The sequence below is a fragment of the Oncorhynchus masou genome, chromosome 12 (assembly GCF_036934945.1).
Source record: "Oncorhynchus masou masou isolate Uvic2021 chromosome 12, UVic_Omas_1.1, whole genome shotgun sequence".
In the NCBI taxonomy this organism is placed as follows: domain Eukaryota; kingdom Metazoa; phylum Chordata; class Actinopteri; order Salmoniformes; family Salmonidae; genus Oncorhynchus; species Oncorhynchus masou.
Genome location: NC_088223.1, coordinates 61,801,632 through 61,820,721, shown reverse-complemented (window position 1 = coordinate 61,820,721; position 19,090 = coordinate 61,801,632). Strand labels below are relative to the sequence as shown.

The 19,090-nt window shown below is 41.2% G+C and overlaps 1 protein-coding gene across 1 annotated transcript in view; it reads left to right on the top strand.

The window, feature by feature from the left end:
* The window catches only part of LOC135550585 (cGMP-dependent 3',5'-cyclic phosphodiesterase-like), a 48,816-nt gene extending 29,872 nt beyond the window's left edge, over positions 1–18,944 (top strand). The window contains exons 2-29 of the mRNA XM_064981530.1: positions 105–194; positions 1,627–1,718; positions 3,877–3,986; positions 4,433–4,488; positions 4,582–4,641; positions 4,748–4,901; positions 6,613–6,665; positions 6,772–6,846; positions 6,948–6,989; positions 7,093–7,161; positions 7,299–7,429; positions 7,578–7,689; positions 7,868–7,907; positions 7,985–8,048; positions 8,140–8,221; positions 8,344–8,518; positions 8,660–8,772; positions 10,612–10,689; positions 10,814–10,936; positions 11,027–11,220; positions 11,318–11,405; positions 16,049–16,096; positions 16,260–16,334; positions 16,426–16,525; positions 16,902–17,014; positions 17,420–17,458; positions 17,581–17,687; positions 17,849–18,944. Coding sequence (XP_064837602.1) covers positions 105–194; positions 1,627–1,718; positions 3,877–3,986; positions 4,433–4,488; positions 4,582–4,641; positions 4,748–4,901; positions 6,613–6,665; positions 6,772–6,846; positions 6,948–6,989; positions 7,093–7,161; positions 7,299–7,429; positions 7,578–7,689; positions 7,868–7,907; positions 7,985–8,048; positions 8,140–8,221; positions 8,344–8,518; positions 8,660–8,772; positions 10,612–10,689; positions 10,814–10,936; positions 11,027–11,220; positions 11,318–11,405; positions 16,049–16,096; positions 16,260–16,334; positions 16,426–16,525; positions 16,902–17,014; positions 17,420–17,458; positions 17,581–17,687; positions 17,849–18,005 — 2,640 coding nt within the window. The 3' untranslated portion in view covers positions 18,006–18,944. The remainder of the gene's footprint in view (positions 1–104; positions 195–1,626; positions 1,719–3,876; positions 3,987–4,432; positions 4,489–4,581; positions 4,642–4,747; positions 4,902–6,612; positions 6,666–6,771; positions 6,847–6,947; positions 6,990–7,092; positions 7,162–7,298; positions 7,430–7,577; positions 7,690–7,867; positions 7,908–7,984; positions 8,049–8,139; positions 8,222–8,343; positions 8,519–8,659; positions 8,773–10,611; positions 10,690–10,813; positions 10,937–11,026; positions 11,221–11,317; positions 11,406–16,048; positions 16,097–16,259; positions 16,335–16,425; positions 16,526–16,901; positions 17,015–17,419; positions 17,459–17,580; positions 17,688–17,848) is intronic.
* Positions 18,945–19,090: the final 146 nt, after the last annotated feature.

The window sequence follows — 19,090 nt, the reverse complement described above, 5'->3', positions numbered from 1 at the left end:
TGTGAGTAACATCCAGAGCCCATTCCTGCTCCTTCTCCTCTGTGTATCTTTACATCAAAGTCACCATGATATAAATGATTATTTCCCTTTACTTCATTTCCCAGGATGCATTGCTCCGACTGGCCTCAGTCACAGACTCCTCTTCCCTGCGGGATGCCATCAGAAAGGCTCTCCAGGCTGTCCTTTCTGAAGTGGTGTGTTTCTACTGTCTCCATCATGATTTATATCTAAAGTCTGTCTCCATCCTACTCACCAACACACTGTATTCTCCCTTGGGTAGAGCTTACAGAGAAACAGGAAACCAAGTGAATGACACAAAACAGGCCAAATACCATCCACTTGTACATGTTTGACCAAGTAATGAAGAAAATGTCATAAATATTCCAACCATATTTTCTCCTGCTTGCTCTTAAAGCATACATACACTCCCCTCCATATGTATTTGGACGGTGAAGCTATTTTTATTTTATTTTGTCTCTATACACCAGCATTTTGTAATTTAGATAAAATGTTTATATCAGACAACAGTACAGAATGTCACCTTTATTTCAGGGTATGTTCATATATCTGTTTCACTCTTTAGAAAGGAAAGCACTTTATGTACAGTATCTACTCTCCCCGTGTCATAAGTATTTGGAAAAAATAGCTTACAGGGTATTAAAGTAGTCAAAACTTTAGTATTTAGTCCCATATTCTTTGCACACAATGACTACATCAAGCTTGTGACTACAAACTTGTTGGATGCATTTGCGGTTTATTTTGGATTATGTTTTGCCCAATAGAAACTGAATGGTAACCTCTCACCCTTAACACTAACCGGGTAGGTTAGCATTTAATATCATACCCCCAAGACATGCTAACCTCTCACCATTACCACTAACAGGGTAGGTTAGCATTTTTTGGGGGTATAATATTTGTGCCCCTGTAACCTTTTTCTCACTCATCATTATTGACAACCCATTCGTGATTATCCATACTCATGGTAGCATACACATGAATGTAGAAGTGTTCAGAAACACATTTGATTCTTACTCACAATAAAAGTGACTACAAAATGACACAAGACATTATTCATCATTCAGTTCCTATTGGGCAAAACGTAATCGAAAATACAACCAAAACAAACCACAAATGCATCCAACAAGTTTGTAGAGCCACAAGCTTGATGTAGTCATTGAATGCCAGGAATATGGGACTAAAAACAAACTTTTGACTAAACGTAATACACTATAAGTGAATTTGTCCAAATAATTGTAGACTTGCTGAAATTGGGGCACTAGAAACAGAAAGTGCTTTCACAACAGATATGTATGAAAATACCCTCAAACAAAATCTGACATTCTTTACTGTCGTCTAATATAAAACATTATATCTTGAATGAGAATACCGGAGTTTTAGCTTTACAGTCCAAAAATACATATGGAGGGGAGTGCATGTGGTTTTTAATCCCCTTAATTGTTTACTCCATGTGTAACTCTGTGTTGTCTGCTCACACTGCTATGCTTTATCTTGGCCAGGTCGCAGTTGCAAATGAGAACTTGTTCTCAACTAGCCTACCTGGTTAAATAAAGGTTAAATAAAAAAAATAAAAAATTAACAGGCTGCCTTCCCCCCTCTCTCTTATAGGACAGTGCATACGTCTATCTATTAGATGCAGAGACAGGATGCTTGTGGTGTGATGAACCACCTCATGAGCTACAGAAGGAGGGGAAACTCAGGTAATAGGCTGATGTGGTGCCCAGTTGACCTGTACTTCAGAGAGTCATAATTTAGTCTTCATTTTCCCTCAAGTGACATTGTTTGTAATGTAATATATCAGCCAAATGCATTGTGTCTTTTTATAAAGACTGCCTGTCATTTATGACATACAAGCAATATTCTATAATATAGGAAATATTATCTAGATGGCTTTGGTTGTTACCTAACTGGCTAAAAGTGAATTAGCTAGCTAGCTTACCAATTGACCTAGATAGCCAGCCAACTTTTGGTATACTAATTTGGCAGACAATATTGGCAGAACATTTTAGGTGCTCAACTTTTGGCGCTCAACTTTCAGGGGACAATCCAATGCAATGACATTGACCAACAGGACCATCGTCAAAAATAACTTTAGCTGAAGTTAATTAACAAGGCAAGCTGGCTCCCATGTCTCAATCCCAGAAATGTGTCAACATGTTTTTGGAACACAGTCACAAGTTGACAAGCTAGATAAGCTATATTAGAGGTTTACCACAATGAATTTACCCAGTTTATCTCCATCACTGCTGACACTCGGGATGTACCTAGAAGGTCGGTAGGAAACAGGTTGCAGGCTTCACATTCACGTGCAGCACCTGGTTTCAGTCGGAGTCTCCTTACCGAATCCTGTCTTCCACTGGTTATAGCCATCGAAATCCTCTAGGGTGAAATAAGTACAACACACAGTAGACATGCCCCCGGTTCCCTTACTCCAATACGCTCGCTTCAACCGGACAAACCAGTCCCACCTCAAAGCTAGCTTCTTGTTTTTGGGCCACAAATGAGTCGTAACCATGTCCTTGTGGGTATTACTGCACCCAACAACAACACACCTACTTGTAATATTTAGTTTCTAAAAAACCTGTTGGGTTGCACTTAAAAAAAAGCTGTTGGGTCTGAAATGAAAACGAGCACTAGCTACGGACAAAGGAAAAATCTACAACAATTACTAGCTCGCTCGTCTACTACTACCAAACGCACAGGAGAAGAGCAGATCGTTTTTTGCATTCATTTATATGTTTTCTGCGTGGATGTACATAGTAGCTCACTAGCGCCAACACTTGGTGTGGAATGTAATTACATGCTAGCATGGCTAGTAGCTAACGTTAGCCAGATGGAACTAGCTAGGTAGCACCGGTTCTCCATATGACGTTGAGAAATAGTGCGTTGTGGGTAGTTCTGAAGATATCCAGAAATAAGTTAATAAATATGTAAAAACGTAGTTATAGGTAACCAGATCGTGACTACAACTAAGTTACTAAGTCTTTGACCACTTTGTGTTGTTACTTTGGTGAGTAAAAACTCATGCTTCCTACCCTTTAAATCAATTGGCAATACTTTATTTGACTATCAATAACATTTCAACGAACTATCTACTTACCCTAGCCCTAGCTCTAATCCTAACCTTAACCCTTATCCAAATCAAATCAAATCAAATTTTATTTGTCACATACACATGGTTAGCAGATGTTAATGCGAGTGTAGCGAAATGCTTGTGCTTCCAGTTCCGACAATGCAGTAATAACCAACAAGTAATCTAACTAACAATTCCAAAACTAATTTCTTATACACAGTGTAAGGGGATAAAGAATATGTACATAAAGATATGAATGAGTGATGGTGCAGAGCAGCATAGGCAAGATACAGTAGATGGTATCGAGTACAGTATATACATATGAGATGAGTATGTAAACAAAGTGGCATAGTTAAAGTGGCTAGTGATACATGTATTACATAAGGATGCAGTAGATGATAGAGTACAGTATATACGTATACATATGAGATGAATAATGTAGGGTATGTAAACATTATATTAGGTAGCATTGTTTAAAGTGGCTAGTGATATTTTACATCCTTTCCCATCAATTCCCATTATTGAAGTGGCTGGAGTCAAGTCAGTGTGTTGGCTGCAGCCACTCAATGTTAGTGGTTGCTGTTTAACAGCCTAAACCTAAACTTAACCTTAGCCGTAGCCCTTACCGTAACACTTATTCTAAACCTAACCGTAACATGATCAAGCAGTTGCTCATCAACAGATAGTTTTCTGATAGTATGACCATCTGTAGGGCATCTATAGATGAAAAATCCGGACTATCCAAATAAAGTGTGACCAATCAATAAAATCTTTGTCTCTCTCAGGAATGTGGTTGTCCAGCAGAGGAGAGTACAGTGTGAGGGTCTTCCTTCCTCAGAGCTGCAGGGGCAACAGAGAGAGAGACTAACAGAACCACTGCAGCAGGACAAAAGAGGTGTGTGTTTGTTTTTGTCTATCTGTCATAATAATTTGGTTGGTGTTTATAATTGTCCTATTTCACACGTGTAAATTTAAAATATGTTTTTTGCATATTCCACATCTACCTGAGAGACCCTCTGAGAGGGTGACCCTGGAGCAATTAGGGTTAAGTGCCTTGCTAAAGGGCACATCTACAGATTTGTTCACATCATCGGCTTGGGGATTTGAACTAGCAAGCGTTCTGTTACCGGTCCAATGCTCTAAACTCTAGGCTGCCTGCCACCCAGTATCAGTATCTGTGTGGGTTGCAGCGTGAACAACAGCAACTCTACTCTAAACGATTTGAGAGAGTTCAAGGAGAGTTCAAAAGAGTGCACAGTCCTCCTCCAGGCTAATACGTCCCTCCTCTCCACCCTCTCATTTTCTATAATTTTCTCTCCATCTTCTCCACCTCCACCCCAGTGTTGATCATTCCAATTCTGGACCGGGACCAAGGAGTAGCTACCGCCCTCCTCTTGGTGAGCATGCTCCACTGAACCCTCTCACCTCTCTGCCTTACAGTGTGAAAGATAATACTTTCTAAAAAATCTGTGTCTTCTCTATTCTAAAAGGTTTGCTGTACACTGCCCACTATAGCTCAGGAACAAAGCCTTGATGTCCTGGAGAAACATGTGAGTCTGAAATGCCTTCTCCAGACCCACCGGTCCTTTCATGGGATCATATTTGGGGACAGTAGGCCTGCTCTGAATGTAGCTGACATTTGCTGGTATATCACAGGTCACCATAGCCTGTAAGAGAGTCCAGGCTTTGCAGGGCCAAAGGCTCACCCAGGAGTCAGAGGTCAACAGGACACCATTTCTCTCCCTGAACAGGAGGACAACACCTGATGTGGACTACAGTGCACTGGACCATCTGATCCTGAGGCTTTGCGGTATGATAGTGGGATTTTGAGACATGCACCTGTATTTTGTTGTCGATACAGTGACAAGAAAAAGTATGTGAAGCCTTTGGAATTACCGGTATTTCTGCATAAATTGGTCTTCATCTAAGTCACAAAGATAGACAAACACAGTCTGCTTAAACTAATAACACACAAACAATTATACGTTTTCATGTCTTTATTGAACATACCGTGTAAACATTCAGTGTAGGGTGGACCCTCCTTCGGCAGCACTAATCTCAACCAAACGTTTTCTGTAGTTGCGGATCAGACCTGCACAATGGTCAGGAGTAATTTTGGACCATTCATCTTTACAAAACTTTTTCAGTTCAGCAATATTCTTAGGATGTCTGGTGTGTACCGCTCTCGATGTCATGCCACAGCAATTTAAATCGTGTTGAGGTCAGGACTTTGACTGGGCCACTCCAGAAGGCACATTTTCTTCTGTTGAAGCCATTCTGTTGTTGATTTACTTCTGTGCTTTGGGCCATTGTCCTGTTGCATCACCCAACTTCTGTTGAACTTCATTTGGCAGACAGATGGCCTTACATTCTCCTGCAAAATGTCTTGATAAAGGACATTAGGAATTCATTTTTCCGTTGATGATAGCAAGCTGTCCAGGCCCCGAGGCAGTAAAGCAGCCCCAAACCATGATGCTCCCTCCACCATACTTTACAGTTGGGATGAGGTTTTGATGTTGGTGTGCTGTGCCTTTCTTTCTCCACACATAGTGTTGTGTGTTCCTTCCAAACAACTCAACTTTAGTTTAATCTGTCCACAGAATATTTTGCCAGAAGCGCTGTGGAACATCTAGGTGCTCTTTTCCGAACTTCAGACGTGCAGCAATGTTTTTTTTTGGACAGCAGTGGATTATTCCGTGGTGTCCTCCCATGAACACTGTTCTTGTTTAGTGTTTTACATATCGTAGACTCATCAGCAGCGATGTTAGCATGTTCAAGAGATTTCTGTAAGTCTATAGCTGACATTCCAGGATTCTTCTTAACCTCATTGAGCATTCTGCACTGTGCTTTTGCAGTCATCTTTGCAGACGGCCACTCCTAGAGAGAGGAGCAACAGTGCTGAACTTTCTCCATTTATAGACAATTTGTCTTACCGTGGACTGATGAACATACAAAGCTTTCAGAGATACTTTTGCAACCCTTTCCAGTTTTATTCAAGTCAATGATTCTTAATCTTCTGAGATCTCTTTTGTTCGAGGCATGGTTCACATCAGGCAAAGCTTCTTGTGAATAGCAAACTCATATTTTGTGGGTGTTTTTTATAGGGCAGGGCAGCTCTAACCAACATCTCCAATCTCGTCTCATTGAATGGACTCCAGGTTAGCTGACTCCTAACTCCAATTAGCTTTTGGAAAAGTTATCTGCCGAGGGGTTCACATACTTTTTCCAACCTACACTGTGAATATTTAAATTATGTATTCAATATAGACAAGAAAAATACAATAATTTGTGTATTATTAGTTTAAGCACACAGTGTTTGTCTTGTTGTGACTAAGATGAAGATCAGATCAAATATGATACCAATTTATGCAGAAATCCAGGTAATTCCAAAGGGTTCACATACTTTTTCTTGCCAATGTAGATACATCAATGCTGAGTATTGGATAATGGTAGATAATAATATATTATAAAATAATATAAAGTAATGACTTCATGTTGATTCTTTCACCTTCTTACTATAGGAGAGTTGTATGACCTGGATGCTGCCTCTCTCCAACTAAAAGTAATTCGTTATGTGAGTCTAGACCAAAAAATAAACTGTGAATTATCAAAGCCGGGTGATTGTTTGATTGATATACAGTGACTGTTTGACTGAATGGGTTGTATTGTTGTTTTCACAGCTGGAGGAGCAGACTCAATCATTGTGCTGCTGTTTACTTCTGGTATCAGAGGATAATCAACAACTGTTCTGTCAGGTACACATACACACACAATATTCAATATTCTAAAACAAAGCAAAAGTTGCAAAAATAAACAAACAATAACAAGTTTGTTGGATGTCTTTGTTATTCCTCAGGTAGTTGGAGACAAGGTTCTGAAGGCAGAGATCAGTTTCCCAGTAAGTTACACAACACAGCCCTTCTTCCCCTCTGACATTACCACCTGTGCCCCTGCTGCTGCCCCTTACTCAGCCTGACCCTGTCTATCTGTCTGGGGTCCAGCTGACGTTTGGCCACCTTGGTCAGGCTGTGGAGAAGAGGAAGAGCACCTCCCTGCAAGATGTCACTCCAGTAAGAACACTGAAATGTTCCTGATCAGTATTGTGGTGTTTTGTAGTCTTACAGTAAGTAGTAGGTTTGGATGTGTTTGATGCTCGTGTTCTCTACATCTCTGCCCCTTTCCCTTCTTCTCTGGGCTGATACTGTAGGAGGAACACCAGCAGCTGAACAGCACTCTGGGATTTGAAGTTCTCTCTATGCTGTGTGTTCCTGTTGAGTGTCGGGCCACCACCAAGGTTGTGGCCCTCGCCTGTGCCTTCAACAAAAAAGGAGCAGACAGGTATTTATCTATGTGTGTTTGCGTAAGCATGCATACTGCTGCCTGTGAGTGTATGCCTGTGTGCATGGATAGCTGCATCTGTGTGTGTCTTACTGTAAAATACTGTGTGTGTGTGTGTGTGTGTGTGTATGTGTTTGTCATCCTTCAGACACACAGAGCTGGATGAACACATAGTGCAGCACTGTTTCCGCTACACATCCTCAGTACTGACCAGCACACTGGCCTTCCAGAAGGAACAGAGACTGAAGTATGAATGTCAGGTAAGGAGACGCTACCTGACTGCATTCATTGACCACTGAGCCAATACTGTACTGTGCTAGCCTTGCTCTGCTCGACTTTGTCCATAACAATCCCTAACCTGGTGAGAATCTTTAGCAAAACCACAAATACACTTCTGGTCTTCTCAACTGTTACCTGTGTCTGTTTGGGTTCTTATAGGCACTGCTTCAGGTCGCCAAAAACCTCTTCACACATTTGGGTGAGTATCATTCTTAGCCTATTTTTAGTGGCGCAATGTCAGTTGTTATAACAACAGTTATTTATTTCTGTCTCAAGATGATGTATCAGTCCTGCTGAAAGAGATTATTGCAGAAGCCAGGAGTCTCACCAGTGCAGAAATGTAAGTACTGTATTACCATAAGGCTATCACAAAGATGCTAACAAAAGCGTTAGTAACATTGATTAATATGACCCTTCTATCTCTCCTCCAGTTGTTCTGTGTTCCTGTTGGACAGTGTCAGTCAGGAACTAGTTGCCAAGGTGTTTAATGGAGGAGTGGTTATCGATGAGGAGGTGGGTCATCTTCCTAAACTCACTCCCCCCAAATCTCTAATCCACAGACTTTTATCTTAGACAAAATGATTTTGCATATGACTTATTTCCATAGTGTAATGGCCTCTTTCTTGTCATCTCAGACAGAGCTGCGTATCCCTGCTGACCAGGGCATAGCAGGCCATGTGGCCACCACAGGGAAGATCCTCAACATCACAGATGCCTACACCCACCCTCTCTTCTACCGTGCCGTGGACGACAGCACAGGCTTCAGAACACGAAACATCCTCTGCTTCCCCATAAAGGACGAACATGGAGGTCTGTCTCTCCGTCTCTTTTTTTTCTGCCCGCTTTTCTTTCTTTCTCTCTCCATTTCCCTGTCTCCCTATTTCTGATCTATCTACTGATAATTGTATATCTCTCATCTATCTCTCTCTCTTTCTTTCTCTCTCTGTTCAGAAGTGATTGGCGTGGCTGAGCTGGTCAACAAGACGAATGGACCATGGTTCACCCGTCTGGATGAGGACTTGGCCACAGCCTTCTCCATATACTGTGGCATCAGCATCGCTCATGTGAGTGCACAGGCATCCCCTTTGCTTATCCTATTGACCTTATAACTGATTATTACCTGACATCATGTTTTTTGTATAGATTAAAGGGCCATCCACACCAAGGACAATAACTATAAAGATAACTATAATAATAAATTATACATAACTATATTTTGAGCATCCACACCAGTGGACCGCTAATCGTTCTGCAGTACACCTGTCGATCAGCTGATTAACGCATCCTACTGCACGCTGTAGGCCTTGTAATGAGGTAGTAACACAAGACCATTCAGAGCTTCAATGTACACTACCGTTCAAAAGTTTGGGGTCACTTAGAAATGTCCTTGTTACTGAAAGAAAAGCAATTTTTTGTCCATATCTCAAAAATATAAGATTAAGACGGGCAAAAGAACACAGACACTGGACAGAGATATGGATTTTTCTTTTCAACTCTGACTAGAAGGCCAGCATCCCGGAGTCGCCTCTTCATTGCTGATGTTGAGACTGGTGTTTTGCGGGTACTATTTAATGAAGCTACCAGTTGAGGACTTGTGAGGCGTCTGTTTCTCAAACTAGACACTCTAACATACTTGTCCTCTTGCTCAGTTGTGCACCGGGGCCTCCCACTCCTTTTTCTATTCTGGTTAGAGCCAGTTTGTGCTGTTCTGTGAAGGGAGTAGTACACAGCGCTGTACGAGATTTTCAGTTTCTTGGCAATTTCTCGCATGGAATAGCCTTCATTTCTCAGAAGAAGAATAGAGTAGCAGAAGAAAGTTCTTTGTTTCTGGCCATTTTGAGCCTGTAATAGAACCCACAAATGCTGATGCTCCAGATACTCAACTAGTCTAAAGAAGGCCAATTTTATTGCTTCTTTAATCAGAATAGCAGTTTTCAGCTGTGCTAACATAATTGCAAAAGGGTTTTCTAATGATCAATTAGCCTTTTAAAATGATCAACTTGGATTAGCTAACACAACGTGCCATTGGAACACAGGAGTGATGGTTGCTGATAATGGGCCTTTGTACGCCTATGTAGATCTTCCATTAAAAATCAGCCGTTTCCAGCTACAATAGTCATTAGTCTGATCAATTTTGTGTTATTTTAATGGACAAAAAAAAATTTGCTTTTCTTTCAAAAACAAGGAAATTTGTAAGTGACTCCAAACTTTTGAATGGTGGTGCACATGTAATATTGAAACTCATATTTAAATGTAGTAATTCAACAACAAACGCTGTTTAGCCTGCACATCTTTTACATCATGTCATTGATTATGCAACCCTTTCGATTAGTTATTGGTCTATTCTCAACCGTTTACAAGGTCCAGAAAGGCATATTAGCAGGCCAGTCATAGTGTATATTTTGTCAGAATGTATTGTAAAATATGGTACAAACTTGTAAAATATGGCCTTCTCATGCGCTGTTTGTCGTGGATCATCATTCTCCCAAGTCGTCCTATAATTAATGTGGCCACCAATATGCTCACACATGCCCAGTTATTCAGGCAAGCTTACCATGCACTCAGCCGTTTCTCTTCCCCGAGCAGCCCCGCGCACCTAGAACCAAGAAAACTTAAAGAGAATGCTTTTTCGATTGGTTGTCAATTTTTTATCATCAAAGGGATATGGAAAAGAAATCGCTTTGAAAGTGATCCAAACGATAGCTCTTGTAATTGTTCCCCACTCTTTTTGTAGTTGTCGTTGTACTATGAACGCTCCTGTTCACTTGAATTAGAACAATAATAAATACCAAAAAGTTAAAGTTATCATCCTTACTGTGGATATTGATAAATTGTTTAACAATAATTTGTCATCAACAATATTGTCATCATGCTGAATGACTCCTGTGCTTTCTGTTCCTCAGTCCCTCCTGTATAAGAGGGTCGATGAAGCACAGTTTAGGAGTCAGCTGGCCAATGAGATGATGAAGTACCACATGATGGTAACGCATCCAATCAGAGTTCTTCTTCAACCTATTCAACTTATCTCTTCAATCTATGAATGCAGATCCAGCCATTTTGTTATATTTGGCAGTTAATGTCCTGACCTTTGACCCTGTCTCTCAGGTGTCAGACGAGGAAGTGACCCGGCTACTGACTGTGGGCATCCAGGCTGTAGGGGAAATACACCCCAGATTCTCCAGCTTCACCTACACACCTCGCTCCCTGTCAGAAGATAGCACACCCACAGTGAGACAGTCAACACACTGGTAGTGTGACACTGGTAGTGTGTATTATTTCTGTTTTCTCATGTCTCTCGATTATGCCTCCTGTTCCTAGGCCGTGATCAGCATGTTTGAGGACATGGGCTTCATAAACACCTACAAGATCAACATGAACACGCTGGCCAGGTTTTGTCTGATGGTGAAGAGAGGCTACAGGGATCCTCCATATCACAACTGGATGCACGCGTTCTCAGTCTCTCATTTCTGCTACCTCCTCTGCAAGAACCTGGAGCTATCCAACTACCTAGAGTAAGAACACACAGAGAAATGCATTTAAAAACGTTGTTACGATAAAGTGAAACACCCTCATGAACACTTCAACTCACACTGCAGCGTCCTCTTTCAGGGACATCGAGATGTTTGCGCTTTTTGTGTCCTGCATGTGTCATGACTTGGACCACAGAGGGACCAACAACTCCTTCCAGGTGGCATCGGTAAGATCCCTCATACCACAAACACACAGACAGACTGTTCTATTGCCCACTAAGCACAGTTTGACGCCGACATCTTTTGGATGTCTTTTTTTGGTCCTGTCCGGACCAACCGTCTTTATTTTGTATTGTTTTTGGTGCCGTCCCGACAAGCCTTGATTTCAACATCCACCAAAGTAGGTCATAGACGTCTATGTTTGGTTCAGATTTGTTCTGGTCCGGACTAGCCTTCAATTCAACATCCGGACACGTCTGGTTCGAACTGGCCTATATTTGGCCCAAACATAGATTTGGTCCGGTCCGGCACATTACAGTATAGCACAGTAGAGTACAGTACAGTAAAGTAAGGAAAAGTAAAGTATAGCTAAGTACAGTAGAGTACAGTTTAGCACAGTATAATGTAGTGTATTGTACCCTACTTTATTCTAATGTACTCTACTAAACTGTACTCTATTCTACTGAATTAAACTGCACTGTACCGTACTCTACTGTGCTCTTCAGTACTGAACTGTGCCGTACTGTACTATGCTGTTCAACTTGTGAAACATGGCCTACATGGCCTAGGATCTGTTCAAATTTGTACTTATTTGGGGACTGAGCTCATTATAATAATATCCAGGAGGTGTTTGTTTCTACATTTATGTCACGTTCTGACCTTTATTTCCTTTGTTTTGTCTTTATTTAGTATGGCCAGGGTGTGAGTTGGGGTGGGCAGTCTATGTGTGTTTTTCTATGTTGGGGTTTTGAGTTCAGTCTAGTATGGTTCTCAATCAGAGGCAGGTGTCGTTAGTGGTCTCTGATTGAGAATCATACTTAGGCAGCTTGGGTTTCACTTTTGGTTTGTGGGTGTTTGTTTCCGTGTGAGTGTTTGTTGCCACACGGTACTGTTTTGTTCATGTTCACATTTATTGGTTTTGTATTTCATAGTGTTCAGTTTGTCTTAAAATAAACGTTATGGACACTTACCACGCTGAGCATTGGTCCTCCGATCCTTCTCACTACTCCTCCTCAGAAGAGGAGGAAGAATGCTGTTACAATTTACATTTAGTTCATTCATCAGACGTGCTTATCCAGAGTGACTTACAGTCAGTGCATTCAACTAAGGTAGATAAACAATAACATATCACAGTCAAAACAAAATTCTGTAACCGTTAATGAGAGTTATTGTATTTGAAGTGGTCTGTTGGTTTATTTTGTAGCTTGGACTACTTTGAACATCATCGCTGCCACTTTTAGTTGGCTCCTCTTTCCTATATTAAATTGATTTAAACATTGTGATATAATGCTTCATTGAGAATGTATTTGCAATTTGAAGGACAATTCCACCACTTTATAACCAGTTATTGTGCTGTAAGTACCTGTATACACTGAGTGTACAAAACATTAGGAACACCATCCTAATATTGAGTTGCACCCCCTTTTGCCCTCAGAACTGCCTCAGTTTGACGGGGCATGGACTCTACAAGGTGTCGAAAGTGTTCCACAGGGATGCTGGCCCATGTGGACTTCAAAGCCTCCCTAAGTTGTGTCAAGTTGGCTGGACGTCCTTTGGGTGGTGGACCATTCTTGATACACATGGGAAACTGTTCAGTGTGAAAAACCCAGCAGCATTACAGGTCTTGACACACTCAAACTGGTGCGCCTGGCACCTACTACCATACACTGTTCAAAGGCACTTAAATATTTTGTCTTGCCCATTCACCCTCTGCATGGTACACATCAATTGTCTCAAGGCTTACAAATCCTTCTTCAACCTGTTTCCTCCCCTTCATCTACACTGATTGAAGTGGATTTTACAGGTGACATCAATAAGGGATCATAGCGTTCACCTGGATTCACCTGGTCAGTCTGTTACGGAAAGAGCAGGTGTTCTTAATGTTTTTAACGTGTTCACGCTACACGTTCCCCAAGGGCACCCCCGTCAGGGTTTTCCTGTGGTGAAGTAGAGGAGGACCAAAACACAGCGTGGTTATATTGATTCATGTTTAATAAAAACAGATAAACATGAACACTACAAAACAATAAACGTGGAAAACCAACAAAAAAAAAAACAGCCCTATCTGGTGCAAACGCAGAGACAGGAACAATCACCCACAAAACCCAACACCAAACAGGCTACCTAAATATGGTTCCCAATCAGAGACAATGAATCACACCTGCCTCTGATTGAGAACCATATCAGGCCAAACATAGAACTAGACAAACTAGACATGAAACATAGAATGCCCACTCATATCACACCCTGACCAAACAAAACATATAAACATAGAAAGCAAACTATGGTCAGGGTGTGACACCCCCGCTCAACTCAAAAAGTGGCGCACAGAATGCAAAAATATTATTTGAAATATTTAACCTCCACACATTAACAAGTCCAATAGCTCAAATGAAAGATAAACACCTTGTTCATCTACCCAGCGAGTCAGATTTCTAAAATGTTTTACGGCGAAAACATAGCACATATGTATGTCAAACCACCACAAAGACACAGACGATATGTAGCCATTTTGTCGAACAAAAGATGCAATCAAAAACGCAGGATTAAAAGAAAAATAATTCACTAACCTTTTGAAAATCTTCATCAGATGACAGTAATAGGACATGTTACACAGTACATTTATGTTTTTTTCAATAATATGCTATTTATATCCATAAATCTCCGTTTACATTGACGCCATGTTCAGAAAATGCTAAAAAATGTCCGGAGAAATTATAGATAGCTCCGCCAGATAACGCCAGATAACAGCAATACACATTGGAGTCAACAGAAACACAAAATTACAACATAAATATTCCCTTACCTTTGATGGTCTTTGATCAGAATGTAGTGGAAGGAGTCATAATTACCCAATACATCGTTTGGTTTCAAGTCGTGTGTCTTTGTATTAGCATATGCGACAAGTTCCAGCTGAAATGCATCCAAAATGACTTCTGGTCCCGAACAGTTGCACATCAAAACTTCAAAATTACATATTATATGTCGACTTAACTGGTCAAACTAAGTGCAGAATCAAGCTTTAGGATGTTATTAAAGTACAAAACAATTCTCAATTCAACCGGACAATCTGACTTCTTCTCATCCAAGTTGGAACTAAGGGAGCTCTGTGCCCAACGCGCGCCCGAAAGCGCATGTATTTTCTCACGACACTCACTATTTTGCCTGCCAAAGGGTCAAAGCTCGCGGGGCACAATTAAACGCTCTACTGATAGAGGACATCTCGCGGAAGACATAGAAACTATTCCCAGATCCATAGCTGGTTGGGAAGGGTGGGGGCGATGACGTCAAAGTTGCCCCAACTTTCTGGATGACAAAACTAGTTTGGGAGATTGGCTGCCCCGTGAGTTCTGCTATACTTACAGACATAATTCAATTGGTTTTAGAAGCTTTAGAGTGTTTTCTATTCAATAATAATTATTATATGTATATATTAGCAATTTTGGACAGATTTGTTTTCAGTTTACTATGGGCACGCAATTCATCCAAAGGGGGCAGTATTGTCCCGAGCCTTAACAGGTTGCTTCTGTTTTGCCCTCATGTACCGTATACTACAATTCCCAGGGTGCATTTCACCTCCCAGGATGCAATGCATTTCCCAGTCTGCAGTTAGCTTAGCTGGCTAGCAAGCCCAGACTAAAAGGCTATGCATGGTCAATCCATCATCTGCAGTGGCCGTACAGCGTTTACTGAGATGCGGCCTCCGCAAAAGTCAAAGCATTCATACTTCTTGCGCTTCAGAGAGCTCTTCATACGCAGCCAATAAATTGGTCTGCACTGCACCACTCCTAGTGATTCAGGGCTAATCTCTATAGCCATCCAGCTACCAGCCACTAGCTAAACGAAAAGACCAGACCTTACCTCTTCTGAGATGTTGGAGTCCGTTTCCCAGTGCTTGACACAGGAGCTCAGCCAAGACAGCATGATGTAAAACCACTGCACCGTTTCCCCCCAAGAATCTCCTCATTGTTCCACAGCAAAATGATTCTACATTTAGGCTATTGTTTATATGTGTATTCCACACTATGTTGGGGTCAGAATCTGTCAACCCCAATACGTTGATGTCATCCTCATCAATCAACTGCATTACGGGTAAAAACTACTTTGATTACCACTTTTGATTTCTGTATGCTGATACGAATGAGTTTGTTTTTCTAAAACTGAAATAGGACAACTTCTAAATGTTATGCAGTGAAAACAGCCAAATATAATCAGATTTTAGAAACCACATTTTGGGCTTGTTATACATCAATTGTGACGGATTTGACAAATTACCACAAAACATATATCAGGCTGTTCCAATATGATCAGAAAACTGCAGATGAGTTATATAGATAGCTGAACATGACTGTCCATAAAAACTTTTATTAGTCATCTCAGAGATTCTACTTGAAAACTTCACAAACAATTTCCAATTTTGCTCATCATTAAACAGTCAATATACATGAAATCATAATACTGCACACTGTGTAAGACATTAATAAATACTTCTTAATAACAACCCAAATGATAAAAGTGGCGGAGTTTCCCTTTAAATTTAGCAATAGAATCAATGACCAACAAATAAACATAATTTTGCTTACTGGAGTCACACAAACTGCCACAGAAGCATGCATTACAAAAACAATCAGTTTTGTCTTCTCTTCTCCAGAAATCTGTGTTGGCTGGCCTGTATAGTTCTGAGGGATCTGTGCTGGAGGTAAACACAAAGTATCATGAACATAAATGTATTATGTGTGTCCTTCATTTAAAGGTAAAAGGTAAAAACATGAGAGTTGATTGCGCACTAGGTATTTGCTGTCCTCTAGTGGATATAAAATGTAATTGCAGCCTCACCACTGACTATTGGCTTTCATTTCCAGAGACACCACTTTGCTCAGGCGATTGCCATCCTCAACACCCAGGGCTGCAATATCTTTGAGAAGTTCTCCAGAAAGGTAAGACAAAGGCAATGTAAGAACATTCCTCTTTTCTAGTTGGTTTTGTACTATTTTGACTCTGTTTCTGTGTTGTGTTTTTGGTTGCCAGGACTACCAGAGGATGCTTGACCTGATGAGGGACATCATCCTGGCCACAGACTTGGCTCATCACCTACGGATCCTGAAGGATCTACAGAAAATGGCAGATGGTAAGTCATCCCCCGGCCCATACATCCTGTCTGAGTGTCTTGTGAGCGGTAGGAAGGTAGATCTTCATTTCTACAGCTCTTCCATTTCTTAGTAGAGCTCCTGAGTGATGCAGTGGTCAAAGCATTACAACAGACCCTGGGTCGATTCCAGGCTGTATCACAGCCGGCCGTGACTAAGAATTCCATAGGGCGGGGCACAATTGGTCCGGGTTACGGTTTGGCCAGGGTAGGCAGTCATTGTCAGCTCGGGGATTCGATCTAGCAGCCTTTCGGTTACTGGCCCAACACTCTAACCACTAGGCTACCTGCCACCCCACTGTTAAATAAACGTTAAATAAAAATTAAATTAGATCATATTGTCTGTTTTGTCTTCCAGTGGGCTACAACACCAAAGAACCTCAGCACCATAACCTGCTACTGTGCCTGATCATGACCTCATGTGACCTCTCTGACCAGACCAAAGACTGGAAGACCACCTGGAAGATCGCAGTAAGTACCCACTCAGATCTGACTCCTCTAATAAGAATTTTGGGGGTGCTTATATTTGTCCTTTTATACTCGTGTGTAATGGAAATGTTTTTTTGGGGGATATTCAAATTCCCCCTGAGACACCTGCAGGAAGTGGGGTTGCACCCCTGGAGCCATTAGGGTTAAGTGCCTTGCTCAAGGGTACAGCGACAGATTAAAAAAATCCTTCACCTTGTTGGCTCCGGTATTCAAACCTGCAACCTTTCGGTTACTGGCCCAATGCTCTAACCTTGAGGCTACCTGCCGCCACTAAACCAACTGTGTTCACCCCTCCTCCTTATTGCATTTACATCTATTTTATTATTGTTAGTAAGATGGTCTCCATGTAGTATGCTAACATGAAACTCATGTTTGTTTTTGTGACAGGGACTCATTTACAAGGAATTCTTTTCTCAAGGAGATCTGGTATGTATGTAACTTTTTATGAATGCCAAAAATTGTATCCATCATATTGTTCTCTGTGTCCATGTAGTACAGGTACCTTTACAATGTCCTGTGTGTGTGTGTCTCTGTGCTTGTGGCTGCAGGAGAAGGCTATGGGGAACCGTCCCAGTGAGATGATGGACAGAGAGAAGGCCTACATCCCAGAGCTACAGACAGGCTTCATGGAGCACATAGCCATGCCCATCTACAAGTGAGCCTCTGACTGATCTGTAACACCCATATCTAGATGAGTGGTGTAATTGTTAACTCAGACAATAACAACTGTTGTGTGTTGTATATGCATATTAGTGGTCCCTCCTTAGCTTGAGTCTGACTATACTTTCCTCCCGGCTTTGCTCTCTTCTCCTGCAGACTCCTCCAAGACCTGTTCCCCGGGTCGGCAGAGCTGTATGACACCGTGGCCAGCAATAGAGAACAGTGGGGCAGGGTCTCTCACAAGCCGGGAAACCATTCTCTGGATTATCTAGATGCAGAGTTTGAGAAGCTACAGGAAGAGCAGAATGGATAGGATGGAAAGACAGAGCAGGGAAGGGACGATGAGACCAATGGTAGCCCTCCGGCCCAGCTCTAGGACACAGCAAGCCAAACTAACAACTACATCATCAGTAATGTATTAACTCCCCCTGAAAATACACCTATTTTACAGGTTGTTGTGTGGTGTTGTTGCTGATACAGATATCTAAATGATCATTAGAGTGTGTCACATTGCAGCAGGTATAGAGCAACACAATGCAGATAGCAGGGGGAGGCAGAAAAGGATTGATTGCGCATCATTGTAGAAGACAATACTGATGGCTTTGATCTCATTTTTAAAATGATTTGTCCCCCCCCCTTTGCCTGGAGTTTCTATCAATGATATTTGAACTTTGTGTGAATCTTTACAGGCAGGTATTGAGTGTTACCAGGTCAAAACATGTACATTATAAGCAGAATGTTACAAGCTTGCCTTACTTTGTCTAAGTTGCCTTCAATGTGAGAAACTGCTGGATTGATAATATATACTTTGTGGTATTGTGTATATAACAATGTTAGTGATTGGAATACATAACACTGTAAAACTGTATATTTGTTGTTATAAATGTACTAGTTGATAGCGCACAGATTTTTCTTAACATGTAAATGGTTGAATTGGCGTTACCACCACTTTGGGGATTCCCTGTATTGCCTGCATAACCCCAAACGTTGTTTTCAGGGTTTGGTCTAAATCTGGGACTGATCATCTCACCCTTTGGACATTGCTCTTTGAATGTGTGACAGGTACAAATGGCATAGGGTCTATATGCTTTTTGTTTTTGTTACAGCTATATTCAGTTATTATGTTGATGTACTGTACAGTATGTATGTTTGCATTTTCCTATTTCCAAATAATAGAGATAATTCTGTGAATTCTGAATCTACATGTTAACATCATGCACTGGATATTTACATTTGTTCTTAATTGATAGTTGTGGACAAGTAAAATATTGTTCACACAATGTATTGAGTACGTGTCCTTTCTCAATCCACATCTTCACCTTCTCTCCACATATTTATCTTTAAAAATCTCTAATCTGAAGCATGTTGCTGTTGTTCATGAGGAAGATAGTGTTGGGC